The sequence below is a fragment of the Tachypleus tridentatus genome, chromosome 6 (genome assembly GCF_004210375.1).
Source record: "Tachypleus tridentatus isolate NWPU-2018 chromosome 6, ASM421037v1, whole genome shotgun sequence".
NCBI classification, from domain to species: Eukaryota; Metazoa; Arthropoda; class Merostomata; order Xiphosura; family Limulidae; genus Tachypleus; species Tachypleus tridentatus.
The window spans coordinates 58,998,055-59,022,209 of record NC_134830.1 but is presented as its reverse complement, the minus strand read 5'-3'; the positions used below and the strand labels follow the sequence as shown (position 1 = coordinate 59,022,209).

At 31.0% G+C, this 24,155-nt stretch overlaps 1 protein-coding gene and 1 long non-coding RNA gene across 3 annotated transcripts in view; one reads left to right on the top strand and one right to left on the bottom strand.

Moving 5' to 3' along the window:
* The window catches only part of LOC143252615 (rho GTPase-activating protein 12-like), a 41,909-nt gene extending 20,315 nt beyond the window's left edge, over positions 1-21,594 (bottom strand). The window contains exons 1-6 of one of the 2 annotated variants that reach the window (XM_076505018.1): positions 21,359-21,594; positions 14,906-15,545; positions 10,693-10,893; positions 8,574-8,948; positions 2,872-2,982; positions 1,026-1,292 (exon numbers count right to left, since the gene is read on the bottom strand). In XM_076505018.1, the coding sequence (XP_076361133.1) occupies positions 1,026-1,292; positions 2,872-2,982; positions 8,574-8,948; positions 10,693-10,893; positions 14,906-15,514 (1,563 nt within the window). In that variant the 5' untranslated portion in view covers positions 15,515-15,545; positions 21,359-21,594. Of the gene's footprint in view, positions 1-1,025; positions 1,293-2,871; positions 2,983-8,573; positions 8,949-10,692; positions 10,894-14,905; positions 15,546-17,478; positions 17,775-21,358 lie in introns of those variants that run through there. The other variant, XM_076505019.1, reaches the window with a different exon arrangement.
* Positions 6,046-24,155, top strand: part of LOC143252618 (uncharacterized) — a 42,485-nt gene continuing 24,375 nt past the window's right edge. The window contains exon 1 of the long non-coding RNA XR_013029076.1: positions 6,046-6,139. This is a non-coding gene — a long non-coding RNA (uncharacterized LOC143252618). The remainder of the gene's footprint in view (positions 6,140-24,155) is intronic.

The following is a 24,155-nucleotide window of genomic DNA, read 5'->3' as shown; positions in this document are numbered from 1 at the left end:
TGGTAACAAAATGTTTTTCTTTCTTGAAATTTTGATGAATTAAAGAAAACTCCATCATTTATTTGCAAATGTTTACAAATTTGTCTTTGAAAACATAAACGTATCTTATCACAATATTTTATCCACTTGATGGGAATTTTTGAAAAGAATCTACATAACAAAAATTATTTTTGAACAATTTTTATAAATATTCTAGAATATGATAAATAGGAAACCTTTTTTACTGTCTGTTTTAGTTAGACGTGAAAGACTAAAATGGGCTGTCTGTGATACTTTCATACATTAAACAGTAGTCAAAGAATCAACGAAAAAATTAAGGAAGTAGTTGTTGTTTGTTATTAAACACAAAGCTACACAAATGACTATCTGTGCTCTCCCCACCACAGATATCAAAACCCAGTTTCTAGTAGTACAAGTCCACAGAGATACGCTGTGCCACTCGAAAGGGGAGGGGGGCACCAAGAAACTTAAAGTGCCCAGTGAAGTGTGAATAATTAGGCATTAGTACCATCACACTTTGTACACTTCAATACATGTTAGAACATGCAACTTTTACTGTTATAAATGTCATAAAACATTTGTATTACGCCTATTACATTTTTAAACACTACATCTTTAATCTAGTCCCTCAGGGATTTTCAACAATTAGAATAAGAATAGCATTCCAACCACACTATATTTGTCATATCCATTGCTAACAATGTACTGGGATACAATAAATACAGTTGTAATGGTGTGTTCACCTTTACAAACTGGCAAGGATGAATAAAATTATACTGTTCGTAATACATTAGAATTAGGACTGTTACATTTTTAAACACATACTTATTCTAGTCTTACAGAGATTTTCAAGATTCAGAAGTGTGTAGTAATAGAATTTCAATGTTTACTAGCTATACATTATATTACATACTAAGTATATAACTGAATATTAAGCATCAGTGATTAGGGGATTAAAAAAAAGAATTGTTTTAAGATCTACTGAAATATTTTTAAGTCATACAAATTAGATTTAACCTTTTTACCAATTTCCCATCTTGAAACAAAGGCCACTGTAGATTCATTAAGTCTCTATCTGAACAAGGATTATGGATTTTTTCAGAATCATCCAGAGAGGAAGAGGTGACAGCTTCTGGAAGAACCAATGACCTGGTTCGTAAACACCTATCAGCCCTAGACAACCCTTGAGTGGAGAAATTAACTTTTCTCGTTACAAAGCTAGAAGACAGACTATTTGGGGGTGAGATGTTCTTCTGTCTGGATTTGAATGGTGAAACTTCATCTCTGGTATCCTAAGTAACATAAGAACCACAATAATCACATTTTGATTACCAATTAAACTGAATCTGAGTTAATAACTAATAAAGCAGTAGTTACTTAATTTATAGAGTTTACACCATAACAAAGACTTCATTGGTTCTCATTCCTACTGTACTTATTACACCTTCAAATTGTCACATATAACATATAATAACCAAAACATATAACAGTCCAGTAAGTAATTACACTGCACATACACACACACACTATAACTTAGACATCAACTGAAAGTGGACAATGGATAAAATCATAGCAAAATGATTATTTATCAAAATAATTCATTTATGATTTTGAAAGATTAAAGAAGAAAAGAATAATGTGATGTAGAAAAAAAACAGTTAACTTAATTTTGGATTATGATCTGAAAAGATAAAATAAACATCAAAGAAGGCTTGGCAGCACAGTACATTTTCTTTTGATGTTTAAATGTCTCTGAGTGTCTGGTACAAGTGATAATAAAAGGCACATAACTACAGAGGATTAATTATACTTTAAAAGAATCATTTATACATTAGTGCAATTGAAAACTGACACAGGTAAAAAAATTTGCTAAACAGATATTTGTTTAAAAAATGGTTCATAAAAATTCCTTATCATTTTACTGTGCAATGTTGATGCGAGAAGACTTGTGACAGAATAAATATGACAGTCCATTCTCAAGAATGATATTTGTACATCAACATAATGTAATACCCAAAGGATGACTACCTATAACACAGTAAACAGCATCAGCATGGGCAGGACATCACACCACTATTGCCATCCCACTACACATAATAGACCTGCCACTACAACTGCTGAAGTGTATAGACTGGTCAGCCAAGGACACCCTTCTTTGCCCATCTAGAAGATGACTGCTAACACATTCAATATATCTCATTTAACATGTATTTGACAACTAACAAAGATTTTGCACTTATAAACTACCAGTGCACAAGCTGCTTCTCCATACATTGGTTAGATGGAAAAAAAACTTAATGGCAAATACCTTTCACATAAGAAATGAAAGACTATTGCAAGATAAGGCCTAGGTGTAACTGAATCTGTACATCAAAACATTATTAGTTTCCTACCAACCATGAGATGTTTAGGGTCTTCCAACATAGTATTGGAATGTAAAGAAAGTTTTTCTTCCTGCTAATTTCTCACTTGATGAGAATATGTTGTAAATTATAGAGTATTCAAGTCCCAGAATCAATTATTCTATGTAAATCCTGATTACTTAGTTACAACATTACAAAAATCCTATCAAACTCAAATAATCTAACTACAAAAATTAGTCACAAACTATGCATTACCAAAAATATTTTTAAGATTAAAAACAACAGAAATAAAGTTATGTCACAGTATTAAAATCCTACATGATACATCTCCCCATCTGCATACATACAATCATCACACTACTAAAAATATATTTGTTCAAAATACAATATATGCAATATTCTTTTGACATATACAGAAAGGTTTAGGCAACATTTGAATCAAGCCAAATGTCTTTACCGCACTTTTAAAAGTTTATTATTCAACACATAAATAACTGAAGGTTCTTACCTTTACATACTTAACATCAGCGAGTGAAATAGTAGGAAGATCCCAAAAGGATTCACTGCTATCTTCAGCAAAGAAATACCTTCTTCCATTATCATCAACAGAGGAAAACCACTGAGAAATAAAATAAAAAAGTTAACAGATATATGCAATATTATATTAAAAAAACTGTAGCTAGAATTATTCAAAACCCTTCTCATTCCAACAAGAATAACTATTAACTAATTGTGAAATAAAAATGAAGTGTGACAAAAAACAAATCCATGTGAAAGCATTCCACATAACTTTATATTTTATTTTTATATTTTATTCACTAGAAGCACTTCCACAGGGTTTCCAAAAATGTTCTGTTTCAAGAATATATAGAAATAAAATTAAGACTAATATATATTTTTATTTCTTGCTTTTGAAGTTTGTATGTTATGCTGTGTTGTAACCCACAAAGGGCATAATTCATGGTATGTGCACGTTTCACTGATACTACGAAATTATGAACTATGACATTAAGTGTTCCTTATCTGATGTCATTTTAATGTACTGACTGACTGACAGACAACATAGTACTACTGTATAGTAGTGCAAGTGGTTAAAACAAGTGTCTTTTCAGATGATTTTTGTCCCCTTTAAGGGCAATTACAATATACAGACTCGTATTTCACAAAAGAAGCATTTAATTATGGACAAGTCACAAAGATTGTGGTTAGAAAGTCAACTGAGAAAGCATTTTAAAGATACAAAATCTGTGGGTAGGTTAACAAGTCTACACATGTCAGACTGGTATTCCTAACATATTGAAAACATTTCCTGTAGAATATATTCATGTATAAAAATTTAAAATTTCTGGGCAGATTATCCAGTCTACATTTATGATTAAAGAAAACAACAACATTAATAACACAGGAATCAAACATTCAGAAAATCTTGTCTTTTTTTCAGCATACCTGGGAACAAGGCCATTTATTTCTGAATAGGCAGTTAAAGAGTCATTTTGCCCAGATAAAACTGTTTCACTCATATTAATACAAATTTACCTTATAACTGTTGTAATCCCAATAAAACAACCATCTAGATTATAAGATATTATAAACACAAAACTAAGTAACTTCACATTTTAACTAACAACTCAGTAACAAAGTTTGTATATCAAGCTTATGATGGATAAAACTACCACTGGTAAACAAGTTAACAAAAATTTCAGTGATATTGGATATTTATTGCTTTGAAAGAAAACAAACAACATACAGTATTTTTGTAAGCTTTAATAAATTTATACACATACACACATTTCATGCAAGCAGAAATACATTAAACCTAGACTGGTATCTACAGAACTCATGGTATCCTGAAATCAAAATCTGCTAGTCTTGGGTATTACACAAGTGGAAGTTTAAACATCTTATGCTAGCCAAATTGAGATATAACTATCTACAATCAAGTTCAAATATCTCTCATGTCAAGATGGCCTAAAGAATCTAGTGTTGAACTTTGGTTTAATTGGCACAAGAAAATGGTGGCACATTCCACATGAATATCACAGCTTAACAACCTCCAGTTAACAGCTGGTACCCATAGCATAACTTGGTTGAAGTTTCTTACTCAAAAGGACACAACAGCATTATGAGCACAAGCCTTAAACTTGCTACCATATGACCACAAATCGAATGAACTGCTGCAACCTATAATGTTTATAAGCAAACTCCACGAGCCTGACATCTTCACCTTCATTTACAACCAGACTGACTGAGAGTAACTCATTTAAACCTCAAAAAGTTTAATCAATTCTTAGTATATATAGTGTGTGTGTGTGTGTGTGTGTGTGTGTGCGTAACTAAAACATATCTTCCATAATCTTGATCAGATTATATTTTATCTGTGTTTTATCTTCCTTAAAGTTCAGTGTAACTGCATTAATAACTCATGCTGTGCACTCTCACAAAACATTAAATCAAGATACTCTAAACACGATAAACTAGATATATTATTACTTCAAGACACTGCAGCTTCAGCCAGGGTATCCCAAGTAAAGAAAACTACCAACACATGAAAACATTACTACCTGAGTTTATGGTATTCCAAGTAAAGAAAACTACCAACACTTGAAGACATTAGTTCTTGAGCTAGGATATCCCAAGTGAAAAAATTACTAACACTTCATAACATTACAACTTGAGCTATGGTATTCCAGGTGAAGAAAACTACCAACACTTGAAGACATTAGTTCTTGAGCTAGGATATCCCAAGTGAAAAAACTACCAACACTTGAAGACATTACCACTTGAGCTATGGTATTCCAGGTGAAGAAAACTACCAGTACTATTTCAGGTATGGAATTAAAAAGTGAAAGAAACTATTAACACTTGTAAAAACCAGTAGAACAATAAATAAGGTTTAAACAAAAAAAATTACATATGAATACAATAATATTCACTGAATAAAATATATTATAAAGAACTTGTAATATCTATTAAAAAAGAAACTTCTTTTTGTTACACACAAAGCTACTGCTATGATTAATGAGTTTGATTCAATAAATAAAGATTACATAGATATGTTTTACAAACTGATGTGCTTTGTACTTCAAACTAAAAAACAAACTCTGATAGGTAATTCCACAAAAAGGTAACCAGAAAAACCTGCTAGTGATATTGGTATTTACTAAATATTCCATACAATTGAAACTGTAAACAACATTAAGTACTTCAGATGTTTGGTTTCCAGCAAGAATTTCCCTACAAAGGAAAATTTCAGTAGTTTATAATATCTTAATGATTAGGGCTAGCTCTGGTTTCTGTTGTTGTTCTTTTTAAATTTTATATTCATGTTAACATAATTTTATCAGTCAATATTTAAATGATTGAAGTGAGTGTTGTTATTTAAGAGAACTAAGAAATAAAGATAACAATTAAGTGACAGAAAATGTATCTTTACTTCTGCAATAATACCACTGAGTCTTAATTTTAAGGATCAATCAATAAAGTTTGGAAACACATCAGAAATTAGCTCTTACCACAAACACTACAAATTATGCATTTTATGCTACGAGCTAAACACACACAAAATATATTTTTGTCTTGAGAAAAAACAAAATGGAATTAGTTTTACAACTTAAGATATTTTAACATTCTTGGCACTAACATTATGAAAGGAAATAGACTTCTTACACACCCACAGGAAGAAGGTGTCTTGCTGACTTCCTGTGTCTATCACACTTTGTAAGAGATTCAATTGCTTGAAACATGTCCAAGTTAACTCTCACAATTTCGTATTCTAGGTAAGTTCAATTTATTTTGAAGTTTTCTCATAAATGGCAGTTTATTTCATTTAAAAATAACTTATCCATGTATCCAGATAAAAGATTGTGAAATTAACCATGTTCAGGTATGAATCTATTATTAGATACATGATTGAGACAGGTTTGTGAAATAACTCTTATCCTGAAATTTTCTACAGCTTTAGAAAACAACAATAATGTGTAATATACAATTTTTATTTCATATAGTTTTTGAAACCTGACACAAACTTAAAGTTGAAATGATTTTTAAGTACTAAGCAAATAAATTTGAAACATCTTACAAAACTTTCTCTTGTTTAAGGATAACTCTTAAACAAATTTTTCAAACATCCAAGGCCACAGCTTGCAATAGTTTTTACAGCACATCAAATGTTAGCTATAAGCATTTATACAGTTTTCAGTTTCATGATAATTTAGTGCAATTACCTTAAAATAATTATGCTTTAGGCCTAATTTAGTTAAATATTAATGCTCTAGATTCTTTTATGGTTAACTACATTATGTACAAAAAACAGTTAGAAAAACATTTGGTAAAAATGAAACCTGCATCTGAAAGTATTTATTTAAATTTGCCAAATTGTGTATATATTTTATTATTTCAAGCTAAAAGTTGACTTTTCGCTACACTGGAAACATATTTCCAACAGGTACTCACTTCTGTAACAAAAACAGTTTTTCTTGACTAGCACTGCTCTCTGTTGGTACAACTTTTCAACACACACATGCCACTAGCCTTTAATTTCTTACTTCTGCATATCTACATGTAAATAATCATGTAGCAGCTCTTCACCATAGGAGCAAACTGCAATAATATATATATATTTGTAACATGGCAGACTGCATCCATTAAAACCTAGCAGAATCTAGAATTGTACATCAGGTCTACACATGATACTAGTGGTGACCAGGCTATCTCCAACCAAAGTCAGAACTACTGGCAATGTACATCTGAAAGATGGTAAGAAGGAGGAATGCCACAACAGGGAAGAGCAATCAGTCAGCCATACAGACAAGAATAAGCCATGGTACTATAACCAAAACCTGGCAGCATCTGGAATTGTACATCATGTCTGTGTTATGAAGTGTGGTATGCCAGTGACATGTGCAAAATGATTCCATCCCACTCTCAAATGAGATTCATCACTCAGGAGGATAGGCCTCCATGGTCCACCATCCCAGTGGCTTGGAACTGGTAGGGACTCTTGGGCTTTACTATAAGAAAGGGGGTTAAAAACATATTGGAGAACGTGGAGGACAACATTACCAGAGAAGGCACACAGGTGACTGCTACACCCTATTATAAAAAGCAGATCTACCACATTGACAGAGTCAATCAACCAAAACCTGGTGGCATCTGGATTTGCATATTGGGCCTGCAATAGGAAAGATTACAATATAATTGACATAAAGTACAGTCACAGATTTCACAGTGTGGACTTTTAAAAAAACAAAAAAAAACTTGATTATGAACCACATACCATAGACTGGGATCCACAATACACCAGCAAAAAGGTTGGGAAAAAAAAATCAACCTTTCACAATACTAAAACACAAATATTTAAATAAATAGTAAAGAAAAACTAAGTTATTAGTACAATGAAAACAGCAGGAGGTGGAAGGCTAGTGGTGTGCATTGAACATCTGTGCTGATATAGTGTGGTTCTAGTTAATAAAACCTATTCTGTGAGCAAAAATAATATGTTGTATTGCATGCATTATGTGACTAAATACACTGTAGATAGACAAATAAAATTAACAAACAAGAGCTGTTTGCAAATGAAAAAAATGTGTAATATAATTTTTTATTTAAGTGTAGACTATATAGCTCATTGTGCCAACCACATGTATTTAGTTCAAATTATTAGAATTGTAAGCCAAAAAATTTCCAGCTGAACCATCAGGAAGCATATGTAAAGCTATTCATTCTATTACACAAATATAATAATAAAACTGTTATGTTTTTCATTAATGATTTTCACTCAGCAAACCAAGTACACATTTGGTCTCTAGCCTCAAAATTTTAACATTGTTCTCAAGATGCTTCATAATTCACCTGTTTTGGGGTTATTTGATTTTCAGTGCCCATGAATTCCTTGATTAACATTATTTTGTTTATTTGTGAGTGAAAGGAGAGATTGGGCATAATTGTATACATACAGAAGTTGCGAGAAGTGACATACAGTGATCAAACACAATCTGGGAGAAAATTTAAAAGAGGGAGGATAAGAGAAAAGTATTTTTGTATCTAAAAAGACAAATAGAAGACAAATAGACATTTTATTTGTATTTCTACATCTCAATTTTAATAATTTCCCATAAATGTCTTTGAACATGTCAGAAAGAGGTTATTAACATCCCAATATACTTAACTACCATTAAAGTATAGCAACTGTTGTGTTTACATGATACTGACCTTTTTACTGGCAAAATTATTGATGAAGTAAACTTCGTTTGTTGCTTTATCTACTTCTTGTCTCCATCCGTTGGGAATATTAGGTAGGGGAAACCTCATCCAATCTTCTTTACCAGACAAGGTAGAGGGTAACTCAGGGGAGTCTAAACTATCAGTACTGCTTCCATGATATCGAGGATTGAGTTTTAAATCCCACTTTTGATTCTGAGACTTAGGTGACTTTGGTGGTGAGAGGCATACAACATTTTTATGTAACACATCCTCTTCACTTGTCCTATAGTTATCCTGCTTTATTTCACACTGAAAAAAAGGCCTAGTAACATCTGGACTGGTATCTGCCAATGAACTGTTGCTTTTACTGTTACTAGAGCTGTCCTGAAAATAAGAGGAGTACAACAAAGTGAATTTAGTAAAGTCAAACTTTTAGTACACTGATATAATAAAAATAACCATTATACTCAAAATTACAAATGAAAATGATTTCTGTATGTAAAGATAACGCATTTAATTGTAAAAGTAGACAAAACATTAAAATACAACTAAATTAGTTCAAGAGTTGTGTTCCCAGCCTAATTAAACAAAGCATTAGAAACCAAAATTTAAATCCAGTTCTGATCAGGATGATTAAATTATCATTTCTAACAAGTTTAGCTAATGCTCCAAGTCGTTATTAGCAGTTCATACCATCTGATTCCCAGCCTATTAATGATGTTTGCACTTGACCAACTACCCATAAGGCCAAATTCTAGCTACTATTAGGCAGCCTTTAGAAAAACTGCTTTTTTATCCTTTCCCAGTTGTCCAAGAGAAAATTGAGTTATTGAATTTATTTTTTTCTACTGTTTTAATGTACTAACAGCTATAACAGCAAACTCATCAGAACTTTATTTTTCATTAACTGTTCAATTTCATGTTACATATCTTATATCACCTTTATGTTAATTGGGTATGGTGTCCAGATGACAAAAACACTCTCTCCAGCTGTATATTATGGCATCCTAACTAATTGTTTACCCTTTAAACTCAAAAGTCCCTCAAGAATACAAGTTACAAGAGAAACAGAGAAAATAAAGGGATTTATCTTAGCTGAGAGAACATAAGACAAATTTATGGCATCCATTTTTAACCAGCATGACACTTTATTAGCTACTAAGTAATCATATACACAAATCTTAATAGCAGAACACAAATGTGGCATAAGGGGAAATGAATAAATAACACCATTCAGTGTATTATAGCACAAACATTTAAAATAGTAATATTATTTGGTTTACAATATATGTACTTGAGATTTCCATTAAGAAAAGCAGGAAATACAAGTCAATTATTCCAATATTACTTTTTCTATAATTTCAAAAGTAAAGGAGAGAAAAAACAAACATCACCAACTCTTGCACATATTAATTTTCATGATAAAATATGGATTACTTTTCTTAACACAGCCCTCTATTGAGTTGTTTTTCAACTATATGAGTCACTCTGCCACAACAAAAATTCAAAGTTTTATAAATACTTTATTATTTATTAACATGAAAGTTTATAAAAGATAATAAAAGTCATACTTTGATCAAAATGAAGTAACAAGACTGAACTAATTTACATTTATTGCCTGATAAAACAAAAGGATGATACCAAAACAAAGAGCAAGTGTTGCATCACTAAGATATTTTTAGTTTTCTCAGTAATGAAAAGCCAGTAACTCATATATTGACTTATGTAATTAACATTTCATGAAACAACAAAATTAAAGAATTCATGTAGCTTGTCATTCAACAGTCATTCTGCAAGGACACAAGTAGTCATCTATTAAAGTTGCAAGACTTGCAGATAACTTATTACTAACACAAGCATAAATAAGTATTTTATGATCTCTTTGCACAAGGACCAATGGAAATCACTATTACATTAAAGTATAGATTTAGTTCTGCTTATAATTTTGTTGTAGTTTTCTTCTAATTGAAATGTTGATTTAAAATTACACTTCACAGAAATTCAAATTTCCATACATTGTGAAGTACTAAAACTATTATTTTTTCTTTCTTTCCAAACCCTGGTTGTAGAAGATTTTTCACAATTATCAAAGGACATTCATAGATATCATGGGTGAATATATGAATACCTGTTTATTGTTCTTTCGTCGTGGTGGTTTCCAAGATTTCTCATGAGTTAATTTATTAAAGTAAAATTTTCTACCAGTTTCATCTGCATATTCTGCCCAGTCATCAAGTAAAGTACGTAGGGGGAAATCGCTTGGAGAGGGAAAAGGTGGGGTCATTCTTGACACAACTGGTAGGTTGGCATAGATAGGACTGGACAGTTGCTGAAAAAAGAAAAAACAGAAATTAATAAAACTAAAAGTAATACCTAAATTTTATTCGGTAACATTTATAAGACATAAATAACTAATACTTTTTTGAAGCACACATACATTGATTAGATTTAGAACATGAACAATCACTAGTAGTTTCTCAACCCTTCTTACATATATATGTTGATATCCAAAACACTAAACAAAAGAGTAAGTCTGTATCAAAGCTTTTAACTGAAGCATTCATATGTGGATCAGTGTGTGCATGCATGTGGGTATGTTTGTTTTTAGCACTGCAAATAATAAAGTAGACTTTATAAACACTGACATTCTAATTTTATCTATTATGCTAGGTCATAATTATGAAAGGTTCTGTTCAACTGCTAGGTTGTATCTACCACTAGAAAGTTATACTCACATAATAAATGCAGCTTAGTGTACATTTGATGAGAAATGACAGTCTGTCAGTTCTTAAAACACTCAGAATTATCATCCAAAAAATTCTTCACAGAATTGTAAACACAAAATACTGTCCATGTGTGTGTGTGTGCATACGAGTGTATATATACTGTTTAGTGTATCTATACACTGCCATTCATGCCTACATGAAATAGAACTGATATAAAAAAATTTTGTTGGTTCATCATGTTTAATTTCTTAAATTCTAAGCAAATGACTTTATTCTATTAAATTTCTTCAATATTTTTATAAGTACAATTGACCCTTCAAATAATTCAGTCATTTTAATAATCAAATAAAACTAATGTTTTATATGTCTACTTAAATATCTTATGAAAATAGTATTGACTACTATATTCAAAATCATGAAGACTGGATTGTGTTCTATTTCATTATTCTATGACTATACTTAGAACTGGGAAATTAATATAGTTTGATAATTGATTAATATTCAAGCTCATAAGTTGATTACATTAAACAAATTAATTGTTATGATATAAGGCCTGAATAGTTGCAATAATCAAAAACAGTAATAATTGAAAACACTAATTTCATTTAGTTAATTATTTTCATTAGTTGTGACACTAATTAATTAAGTTGAACAACCTCAACAAATAGAAAACAATAATGGGAAATTATAATGGCAATACTTTTAATAGCTGAGATAATCAGAAACAGAAATAAACATCAAATCGGATTAGTTGATTTTTCATGACAGTGGTCGATGTAAGTAATACTCATGGGTAATCAAATAGGTTAATCACCCAGCTCTAACTGTAATACATTACTCATTTTGTCTTATTTACAAGTAACATAAATCATCATATATAGTATTTTTTCATATATGAAAAGTAGATATATTGGGAAAAAAAATCAAAATCACCCTTTTTTCAGAAATACTTTTGTGCAGAACAAATGTTTTACTATTGACTGTATGTTAACTACAGTAAACTTAGTTGTTCTCACAAACTAAACATCATTGAAAATGATACTGTGAAGTTTACTATTAAATTTATAAATATATCAATATTCTACATTCCTTTGATCTTTAGAAAACAAAATAACCAACTTTATAAAAATAACTCCATCAGTTATCAGGTTTAATTAATTTATAGTCAAATAACCAACTTTATAAAAAATAACTCCATCAGTTATCAGGTGTAATTAATTTACAGTCAAATAACCAACTTTATAAAAGGAACTCTTTCAGTTGTCAGTTTTAATTAATTTACACAGTCATTGCACTTCCAGGCCTGATACAGGATTATTTCTTGTATTTTATTTGAAAGTAGGGAATAATACATTCTAATGTGGGCATGCATATGTAATTTAATGTTTTGGAATGCATGACATAATTGTTCATGTAGGTTATGAGTAATGCATTAAATTTATAATCACTTTCTTATGAATAGATTTTAAGTATTATCAATGTTCATACACACTTTATATGATCCAGAGTTGGACTTGGTATATTTAGTCATCAACTATGATACAAATTACTAAAAAAAGTTTTTGTTTTATATCAGAAAAATTGTTCTTTTATCTTCATTTTACAAATCTAGAAAATTGAAGGTTCTGTACACATTATACTTAAAATAATGACAAACTTACACTTGCACACTTTTAAGCACACACACAATTACATTTATATAAATTACCATCATAGTAAAAAGCATCCTGATATGTTTTAAATCAATACACACACAAACATACAGAACACATTTTATAGATACCAAAGCCTCTTACATTCAATGTTAACAGCTTTCTGTAGGTTTAAAAAATGTCAAACAAGACGAAGGCAAACAACAAATACATGGCAAATGTCAATACTAAAAGTCTTTCAATAACCAGAAAATAATATATCAAAGGGTATGTCAAGAACCAACTGTGAAAACCTAACACATCCTGTCATTACAATATTAAGAACCTAAGAAATTAAATATATAAATGATTTGAGTACCTCAACCTCTGAAACCCTTTTCATTCCAAATTCTTTTTGCATCTCTATAAACTAGGCTAGAAATCAGGTAATTCTATATGGATGTAAGAGCACATCAATAGAACCATTCTCTTATTGTTAAATATATACACTCAAAAGTTAAGATAGCCTACTGTATTTTGCCAAGGAATATCTGGAAGTTTAGCAATTTAATTCTTTAAGGAACAAACTAGTTGGTTTAAGTACAAAGAAAGTTTCTATTCTAGTCATACATAACACCAGTTTAGACAGAACGTTTCTGATACTGTAAACATGCAGTGAGTACTGAGTGAAAACGCCCTCCCTCACAAGGAGTTAAATTACCTTTACTGGTTGTAACTCAATACATTTAAAGTGGTACAAGTTGGCCCTAATGTTGGATGCTATGAATAAAGGGAGATTGTACAAGTACACAACATACATCACACATCTTGTTCTGTAAGTGGCAGACAGGTTTACATTAGATGAATGGAAGGTCGTAAAAAAAATTAATTTTTTTTTTACTAACTTGAACAAACCACTTAACTCCACAAGAAATAACAAAACTTTGTGAATACATACACTGCTGTAGGTTTGAGAGGATGTTTTAATGAAACTTGTACAACATACGTGTGTACTCACAGTCCCTTCTAAATTAAAAAACATTTTAAAGAAATCTTTCATTCTAAAGAATCCAAGGTATAACCATGTCATTCATTTTTACATTTCACACACTTATAAACTCTGTTCTTTTCTTATAATCAACTATATGCCACTAAAAAGGCCACAGGAAGCTATATAAGCACTTTAAAAAATAAAGAGAGAGTGTAAATTTTCTTTTAAAAGAGGTCATTAAAAAGGAAAGATCATCTTCTTTCCCTTGGAATACTGTAGATAGCTTTTTTTTTTTATTACTTGGCCTAAATTACATGTGGGGAGATTGTTTAGAAGTAAACATTTACATTGAATCTAGTGCATTCATTCAGTTTATGAAAACCTTCTAAAGTATATTACATTTCATTAACCATCTTATTATGTTCAGAATTTATGTATATCTGTTGTTTGGGCCATACTGAGCCAATGTAATTTCAAACAAACTGAAACAGTTGAAATTTATAAAATATTTTCTCTTTGCATAGCTTTTTCATGTCAAAAATTAATGTAAAATGTTATTATAATACACTAAAAAATATACTCAGCTGCATCTTAAATTTATGGAAACTATCATCAGGTCAAAAGTGAATTAGAAAGAATAAGAAAATAACACTTTAATTAAAGGTCTGTCCTATTCATATATATTTAACCTTGTTTCACTGTCCAGTATAATAATTTTTTTTTACAGATGTGTAGACAGATTAGTAGCATTCTCTCATCATAAAAACAGTAATTTTAATAATGTTTTATGCAAAGATAAAGCACATTGAGAAAAAAAGATGGTGTGCATGATAATAATTTTGTTAGTAAATTAAGCTGAATTGTTGTTAGAAGTTTTATTGTCCATTTCTTAACTTTCATTTAATAAGCAACTCTCTTCTAGAGTTTTTGAGTACAAAGGATGCAATTTGTTTAAACCTTCATTATCTGAACTCGTCTGTCAGCACGTCATACCTGAACATTCTGTGTCTCCTCGGCTGACGTACGAGTTGCATTATTGCTGTTTTCACTCTCATCCACTTTCCTAATAATATCTCCTGATGCACTATCAGTTGACTTATTTCCATCATCATCCAGACTTTCTTCAGTTTCTCTATCTTCATCAGTGTAGTCAGCTTCTGGTTCTTCAAATCCATCATCATTACAAAGTGGATTTTTGAAAGACAGTGCTGACTGTTTCTGAATGCTGATGATCTTAGCTGAAATATTAGTGTTGTTGGTTCCATTAGTAACAACTTTGTTTTTAGGCAACAGCTGATGATCTTCAGCTTTGTTAAAATTACTTCTGAAATTATCTTGCAACACTATGTTAGCATTGGTGTCAGTTTTATCTAAAGGTTTTTCCTTGAGATTGGTCCCAACACCAGATACAACTACTACATAACTTGCCGGTATGTAAAATGCTTTATTTTCTCCATCACGTATTACTTGCCACCAATCTTTGTTTGTTTTCTTCAAAAGTAAATATTCTTCTCCTTTCTTCAAGGATATTTGCCTACCATCATCAGTGACATAGCTGAAATCATAGAGGGCCTGCACAATAACATCCGGGTCTACGGACATGGCTGTATCAATGTCTTATCTGGCACATGAGCTAAAAAAAAATAAAACAATTACAACTATGATAACTAATAACAGTGCACTTTAACACATCAACTGTTAAGATACCTGACATTATCTACGGCAAGTGCTAATTAGAGTTTTTAGTTATGTTTTCAGTTTAGACAATAGCAATAATAAATCTAAAACACGTAATACATTTTTATTTATGACGTGTGCATCAAGAGCACATGCAAATAAATGCTAGGTACACATTCCCATTTTCAGAGCAGTGAGCATGTTAATATATGTTAAAACTACATCACAAAATGAAAAGGTAACTACTGAGCTTGTATCAAAGTACAGAGATTTTATGACTACAAAGAGGTAAGTTTTACATGAACACAGTAAGAATTTAAACACGACATTCTGCTTAGGTCAAGAACTGGTGTAAAAGATTTCATTGGATATTTCATAAATTTAAACAACAACAAAGTGGTGAAAAATGTACAGATACACACACATAGATTTTATGTTCAAAGGAAGAACAGAAAGATCAGTTATTTGATATGACCTCAAATACCAATTAATAAAATTAAAAAAAAACAATATTAATAAAATGTTAAAGTAAATTTGGGATAGATTTATTGATGACAAATTTAGGGTCTTCCCACTTCATCACCTGATCCATATTAGTCCTAACAATAAAGTGTGCAGTGTACAAAATACATGCATTTAATAGTGCAAAACTTTAAGATATATGTCAACTGAAGAGAATTTCTCACTCACATTAAATTAAGTAAACAGATTCAACACAATTATAAATTTTATGATTCAATGATAAATTTAGTTCAAACAAGTGTAAATGTCCAAGTATTCATAAATGACAACAAACAGCAAGCCAGTGAAATATATACACTTGAACAGACAGGAAACAAGACACCTGTCTTTACCAGCTACCACTGCAGGCAAATTAGAACAAGTTTTTACCACAGATTTAATACTACATTAAACTTACATGTACAATGTAATAAGATACAAGTGCTGCCATGCATTTAGCATATGTATATGAAATTCTTTTTTTACTTCACAATTTCATACTACTTTGCCCCCTTCCCTTGGAAAAATTTCTGGAATGCCAATGTGTGTTACCTACATTTATATCAGGTCATCCTATAAGTAATATTTGAAAATGTAATACAGAAAGTACATCATTATTTTTGTCTTTGTAGAAGGCTTTAATGACTAAAATATGTAGTAGGACATATATAAAAATGTTCAGACAAATAAAATAAACTAACCCAATAAACTTTATCAGCTCATTAATCAAATAAACCCTTACAAAGATGGCTGTGTCTGAGGAGCCCATTAAGCATATAATGCTTTATTAGTTTAAAAACGTCAATGGTGCAGCAGAAACTACACGAAACATTCAAGGTGTTTATGATCAGGTGACTACAGCTTACGTGATGCACCACATTAAAGTAGTCCTATTCAATTTAATGATGACTTTCTGCTGTCTGTACTTGATGAAGATTGTGCTGTAACAGTTGAAAAACTAGCACAGAAGCTTAATTCAACCCATTCAACAGTTCACCATCATCTGCAACAGCTTGGAAAGGCACCACAACTTGGTAAGTGGGTCCCCATGATTTGACAGCCAACCTTAGAGTAAGAGTGGGCATTTGCACTTGTCTGCACTCTCGTGAACATAACTCACCTTCTCTGGACAGGCTACTGACTGGAGATCAAAAATGGATATTTTATAAAAATGTTAAGTGTTGCAGACAATGGTTCAGTGCATGTAAACTGGCTAAAGCACAGCCCAAAATGAACCACCACTCTAGGAAAGTCTTGTTAAGCATTTGGTGGGATATTGTTGGTGTGATCCACTTTGAGTTGCTACCACTCAATGTAACAATTACATCATACTTCTACTGTTAACAATTAGAGCACTTGAATATTGCACTGAAAGAAAAGAGGCCTACTTTGTTCAATCATAAAGGTGCTGTGTTACACTAGGATAATGTATGGCCCCATACAGCAAGGATCACATCTGCAAAGATTGAAGAGCTAGACTGGGAAAAACTTCCACATCCTCCTTATTCTCCAGACCTTGCCTTATCTGATTATCATCTATTCTGACGTCTGCATAACTATCTTGATGGAAAAGAGCTTTGAACACAAAGATATCAAAAGTACCCTCTCTACATTCTTTTCATCCAAAACCCAAGAATTTTATAAAAGTGGCATTCAGAAGTTTGTGAATCATTGGCAGAAAGTAATTAATAATAATGGAACATACATTATTGATTAAATAATATTAAAAGTATTTTAAATCCTTTCTCTTTTTCTGAACCTAAAATCAGACATTACTTAAGGCATGACCTGATAGAACTTATCTTTTCAATAGGATCAACATAATGTATGGAAATGTTAATTCCATCTTACTCTTCTGATAAAATATTACAAATACAATTAAAACATTCTAATCCAAATTAAAATTCTATTGAACTTCTATATATACATTAATGTGTATTGTATGTAAAAGCTTGCATAATCTACTGCTTTTCTACAAGTTTGCAGCTCTTCCGTACATCTTACGAGGAAAATAGAATATGAGTATATGATAATAGTTATACTACCAAAAGTAATACATAATTTACACATCTTGTAAAATGTACAAGATACAGCAATACTTCTCATTCTTAAAGGTGCAATAAGCTTAGTGTTTCTCTTATGCTATTTACTGTCAACCACTCTGGATGTTATAAATCGACAGTAAATGCACTGAATGAAAGTTGGACTGTAAAAACACGTAAAAAACATTTTATCCATAAAACAGTAAAACTGGTATAAAAGATCCAATGTTTTGGTAATGTTACTGTTTGTGAATGTTTTTAAAGTAGTTAAGTAAGAATATTAGATATAATTTTTGAAGTAGATTAATCAATAATAATGGAAAATTTTGTATTGTATGTGTGCCTTTAGAAGAAACTAAATATTTGATGCTAGTGTATACATATATATGTTTCAGAAGTATGATGCTGAAAATGCACATCCTATAGGTATGAAAGTAAAAGAAAACATCAGATACATCATAAATAAAATATCAGTTGCTCTCAAGAGTAAATTAACACATTCTCTTCAGTATCTTAGAAAACTTTTAAATGTTTAATATAAGACTTAAGTAAAGACTATTATTATGAGCTTTCCTAAAGCTTTCCAATAAAACAGCTAATTAATTTGTTACTTATAACTCACTTATAGTCCTAACAACTAAACCTATATTATTTTTATTAGTAGGGTATTAAGATTAACTTACAAACAGAAATTAATATTTAAAAAATCATAAACAACCAAACTAATCTTTCTTCAGCTATTCTTTGACAGATTGTTCAGGCAGAGTATTCATGATGGGACTTTGTAGAATGGATGGCAACTGCCTATCGTGGAGATACAAGTGTGGAGGATGATGTTTCAAAAGTCTTCCGCCTTTCGTCTTCAACTCAGTGTGTGTATAGGTGTTGTCAGTCAAATCAAAGAATCTTTTCATATTAACACTATTAAACCTTCACTAAACAGAGATTCTGGATTAGAGGTGAATAACCTGTGGCTGCCATTGGTTGAATCTACAGTAAATCTCGAATCAGAAACAGTGATAATCTAACCAATCATAACACGCTCTTCACTATCTGCCAGGACACAATAAAAGACCAACAACACCTACACGCACACACTGACTTGAAAATGAATGGCAGAAGACTTTCGAAACATCAGCTTATACACTTCTGACTCCACAACTGGCAGTTGTCGTCTATTCTACAAAGTATTCTTTAGATACTTCTTGTCAACAGGCTTAATCCTAGATATGTTCAGATAATCAATAATTTTCAGAACAATTGCTTTTAAATACTTAAAATTACCTCGTACCTAAATCTTTAAATCAACCTCCCCTCCCCTCCCCCCCATCATAGATGACCTATATTCCTTAACAGAGAGGACTGGAGCCAGTACAAGTGCATATTATGAATTTTGTGCATTTTGTAAAGGAAAACATGTAGATAAAAAAAATTTAAATTATAAAGGGAGATAACATTAACACACAAAATTTTAGTAGTTACTAAAACATGTTGATAAAATTATTTTTGTTTAGAACCCTGGAAATATGATGTCATATAAGTTGAATTACAAGTATTAATATTCTTATGTGATTGATGGAAATGCTGGGAAGTCAATTAAAAATTTGTTTAATGATAAATGGGCATTTTCCCCCTTTTATAGAATGCTCTGGACAGGCCTTACAAGACAATAACACTTCCAAATCCATCAAAAAACTCTAATAAATGATGAACTGTAACACACAACACTGGCAAAGTCCCTTCATAATACTAAGCATTATTAGTTCTGTACTATTAGCTGGACATAATTATGTTAGGAATACAGCAGATATGAACATGTACTAGTATAACACATTCTTTTTAATGTTTGAGCTATGATAAGAAGTTTGAAATTTTGAATTTGATGTATCTGAAGGTTAGATACAGATATGGCTAGATTTAGGCATTCAAAATCCTTCTGAGAGTTGTCTCTACAAGAGTGAAATAAAAATGTGGAAAATATAAATTCAAATATGAAAAAAAAACAAGTGTAATGTTTGGTTTGCAAAATGTAGACTTGTTATTTTAGAAAACTAGAACTTTGTGAAATTTCACCCATGCTGTGATGTTTGTTTTAAGGCATAAAAGAATCTAAACTATCATATTTTAAGAGGGATTGCATCTGAATTTGTTTTTGATGTCCTAGGGGATAGAAGGTAACCAAGATACCATTGAAATTTTTTTTTCTATCTTGGTGGATAAGATGTTACTATAATACCACTAAATGTTTTTTTGGTGTTCTGGAGGATAGAAAGTCATCATCTACCACTAAATTTCTTTCACATGTTTTTGAGGACACAAGGTAGCCATAACCAGTATAAAGAACTATCTATTACATTGACATAACAACAAAAAGCAAGCCAACTTTGGAAAAACATTAGAGATAGTAAAATGTTTTAAAAAATTATGTATTGTTAAAATAAAAGATTAAAGAAAATGCTACTTACATTAATATGAACAAGACTATATTTTGAACTAATCAGTATCTATTAGGAACAATGTAATAAAATACTGATACTATGTATCAGTAACAGCAAGTAATATTGTAGTAATATTACAGTAATGCTTGCAATATAAGAACTTAAAAACTTATTTAAGTTTTTTGTTGTTGTTGTTTGTTTGTTTTTTGCTGTGCTAATGAAAGTAATAACATAAGCAATTTAGAGTAAGGCAAATTATGTGTTGTTGATCGATTTTAATCTAGTGTTATGATGAATAACCAATGTTACTTTGATTTACAGTAGACACAAAAGAATAAGACTAACTTGTTAGTTAGAGGCAGAGTACAGTTACACATCATTCTCATTTTAAAGTCTGCTCTTACTTTTAAATTTTAATCCATTTTTCTACGTTAAGAAATTCAAAGATAGGATAAAAATTTCCGAAACTGAATTTTAAAAGGTCCAGAAACCAGAATTAAAAATATAGAATACCCCAGTACTTTTACTATACCACTACTTCGTTTTACAAAATAGTTAAAATTAGGGGAAATAAAACTAAACGCAGACAGAAATCTAGTTTTGTTTTTCTATAACTTTACTTATTGATTACAATATCATGTCTTTAATGTAAAATAATGTTTATTAAAAGTACTACTACAAACACATTTTGAAACTAAGTCATAGTAGCAAACTAGTAGAAGATATTTAATAAGTGTTTCTTCCTGCGTTGCTTTACATATAGACTGATTATATAAAAAGATTCTTACTCATCGTAAACTTTAATAAACTCCAAGATACTTATTTCCAATTCCACATAACAACGATAATATTAAGAACATTTCACTGGCCTTCATCTGTACCACTTTTAAACGTAAACATATACCACAAGCAACGACTTAGCTGAGTCTTTTTATATAGACACATAGCACCATTTCCGTTCTCTCTCCCTCTCTCCATTCATTAATATCACAGAGGGTGGCAACTATTTCCATACAAGTTCCGGGTTAGGATATACAATATTAACACTAATAATTTTATCAAAATATTAATTTTATAAAACACAATTTCCAATAAATATCATTAAATAAGAAAAACATGAAAAAGAAATGTTTAATATATAAAAAATAGACAAAATGAAAGATATTGTTCATTGACTAAAATTAAGGAGAAATCCCAATTTTATAAAATAGGAGATGTATTTTTTGTCTTATTAATTTATTTCTCCAAACAAGTTGAAAGAATATTGGTAATTTAAAAAAACGAAAGAGAAACATGAAAGCAGAACTCCAAAACTGAAATACTAGAGAAATACCATCTCCGAATAGTGAATTCGTAAGAATCTGACTAAAGTGAGTAACTAAAAACTATGATCAACACCAAGAATTTTTTTAAAGTCATAAGTAAGATTCAGGGTAAGTTTAAATGCGTTCAGAGTTTTAATGAGGTAATTTACATTGGATTCAAAATTGTTGGAAATAAGAGAAAAAACACAAATGGTAAAATTCTTATGGAATTTTGTTGTTCCCTCTTCGACGGACGCATAACTGCAATTGTTTAAGAAAGAAAAATAAACGAAAGAAAGCCACTACTGACGAACTAAGAAATCAAAATCAAAAATAACGCTGACAATGTAAGTAAATTAGATTTCTAAAGATTATTAAAATATTCCCAATTGCATAAGTATTCAGTCCCTTTGTTGCAGCAACTCTAAATCAGTTCAGATGCGGAAGATTAGTTTGGAAGGTCACAAAATTAGTGTAATTTAGCTTTTCAGACCTTACTTAAGGAATGATAGAATAGATGTTTTTCCAACGTACGCGGAGCTATATTAGCCTAACTGTAGTGTTTTTTGTTGTTCATGATGATGTTTTTCTCCTTTCATTTTACCTACAATGCCTTGCAAATATATTTACTCCTACCGATAATGTCATATTTTTTTTACAATATACAAATAATGTAATCATTTTTAATGAACTTGTTTTTATTCAAATCTCCAATGATTAAACTTAACACTGTTGCATGTGAAGAAGGTTGAATATTAGTAAAATATCCAAAAAATACATAAATCAAAATTTGTTGATTGCATAAGTATTCAGCCCCTAAGTCAATACTCGGTGGAAGCACCTCTGACGTCAATTACTGCTGTGAGTCTTTTCTTTATATGTTTCTACCAGTTTTGCACTGTAAGGTGGTGTAATTTTTGCTCATTCTTTCTAGCATAATTGCTCCAGTTTTAACAAGTTCGTTGAAGATCGTTGATGGGCTTCAATCATCAAGTTTTCCCATATAGTTTATCTGGAATTCAAGTTAGTACTTTGACTGGGCTACTCCAGGACATTCACTTTTTGTTTCAAAACCACTTCAGTGTGACTCTGGTCTCGTGTTTTGGATCATTGTCCTGCTTAAATGTGAATTTTCGACCCAGTTTTAGATTCTTTGCACTATCAACCTTCCCATCAATCCTGACAAGCTTCCTAATCTCTGCTGATGAGAAGCATCCCTATATCATGGTGCTGTCGCCACCATTCTTGACAGTTAGAATGGTGTTGATTGGGTGATATGTTGTGCTGGGTTTGTGCCAGACGCAACTCTTTGAATTTAGACTTTTTGGTTAATTTTAGAATTTTTGCTTAATTTTTCTCTCGTTTGACCACAAAACCTTCTGCTACGTATATGATGTATAATTCACATGCTTTATTGCAAACTCAATAGGAAATTTAAGTTGATTCTTTTTCAATAATAGCTTCTTTCGTGCCGCTCACCAATGGAGCCCAAACATGGAACTTTACAAATATTTCAAAATCACTATCACAGTAGCATCCCTAACCAACTTCCTGCTTGTCTGACTGCTTAGTTTATATAGGTGGTCTGATCTGAGTAGTGACTGAGTAATATGAAGTGCTTTCTACTTCTTAATAATGTACTTCACTGTACTCAAAGGGGTAATCGGCGACATTGAATTTTTTTTGGAATCTTCTCCTGGTCTACGCTTCTCTACTGCTTTATCCCTGATTTCTTTGGAAAGCTTCTTTGTTTCAAAACTTGGTTTGTCCTATTACTGTGCGAGTTTTGGCTTAAACAGATTCATTTACTCTGAAGTCAAGTTAAAACACCTTGATTATACACAGAAAGAGACCATTACACTGATTTGTGACCTTTCAATCTACGTTTTTGCACCTGAACTGAATCCCCAACTGGTGTCTTTAAAAATCAGAATAAAAACCATGAATAACATCGTACTGAAACGCCGAAAATTCCCGCACCTATAAGCCCAATCTCCCAATCTTTTAAATACCTAGAAATACATCTTGCAAAAAACAATTGCCAACATTCCCAGCATATCAAATTATATATTAGGCAGTCATTTATGAGCGATATTGTTGACAATGACCTATAAAGTTAGCCTTTTACACATAATACAGTTTTAACCTTCTCTTAGATGTGTGTACACTTTGAAAAAACCATATATTCCTTTAAACAAAAATAATCACAGAAAAACACAGAATTATGCTTTTAATGTTTAACTTTGCACATGAACAAAATAATCTTTAGTTTAAGAGATGT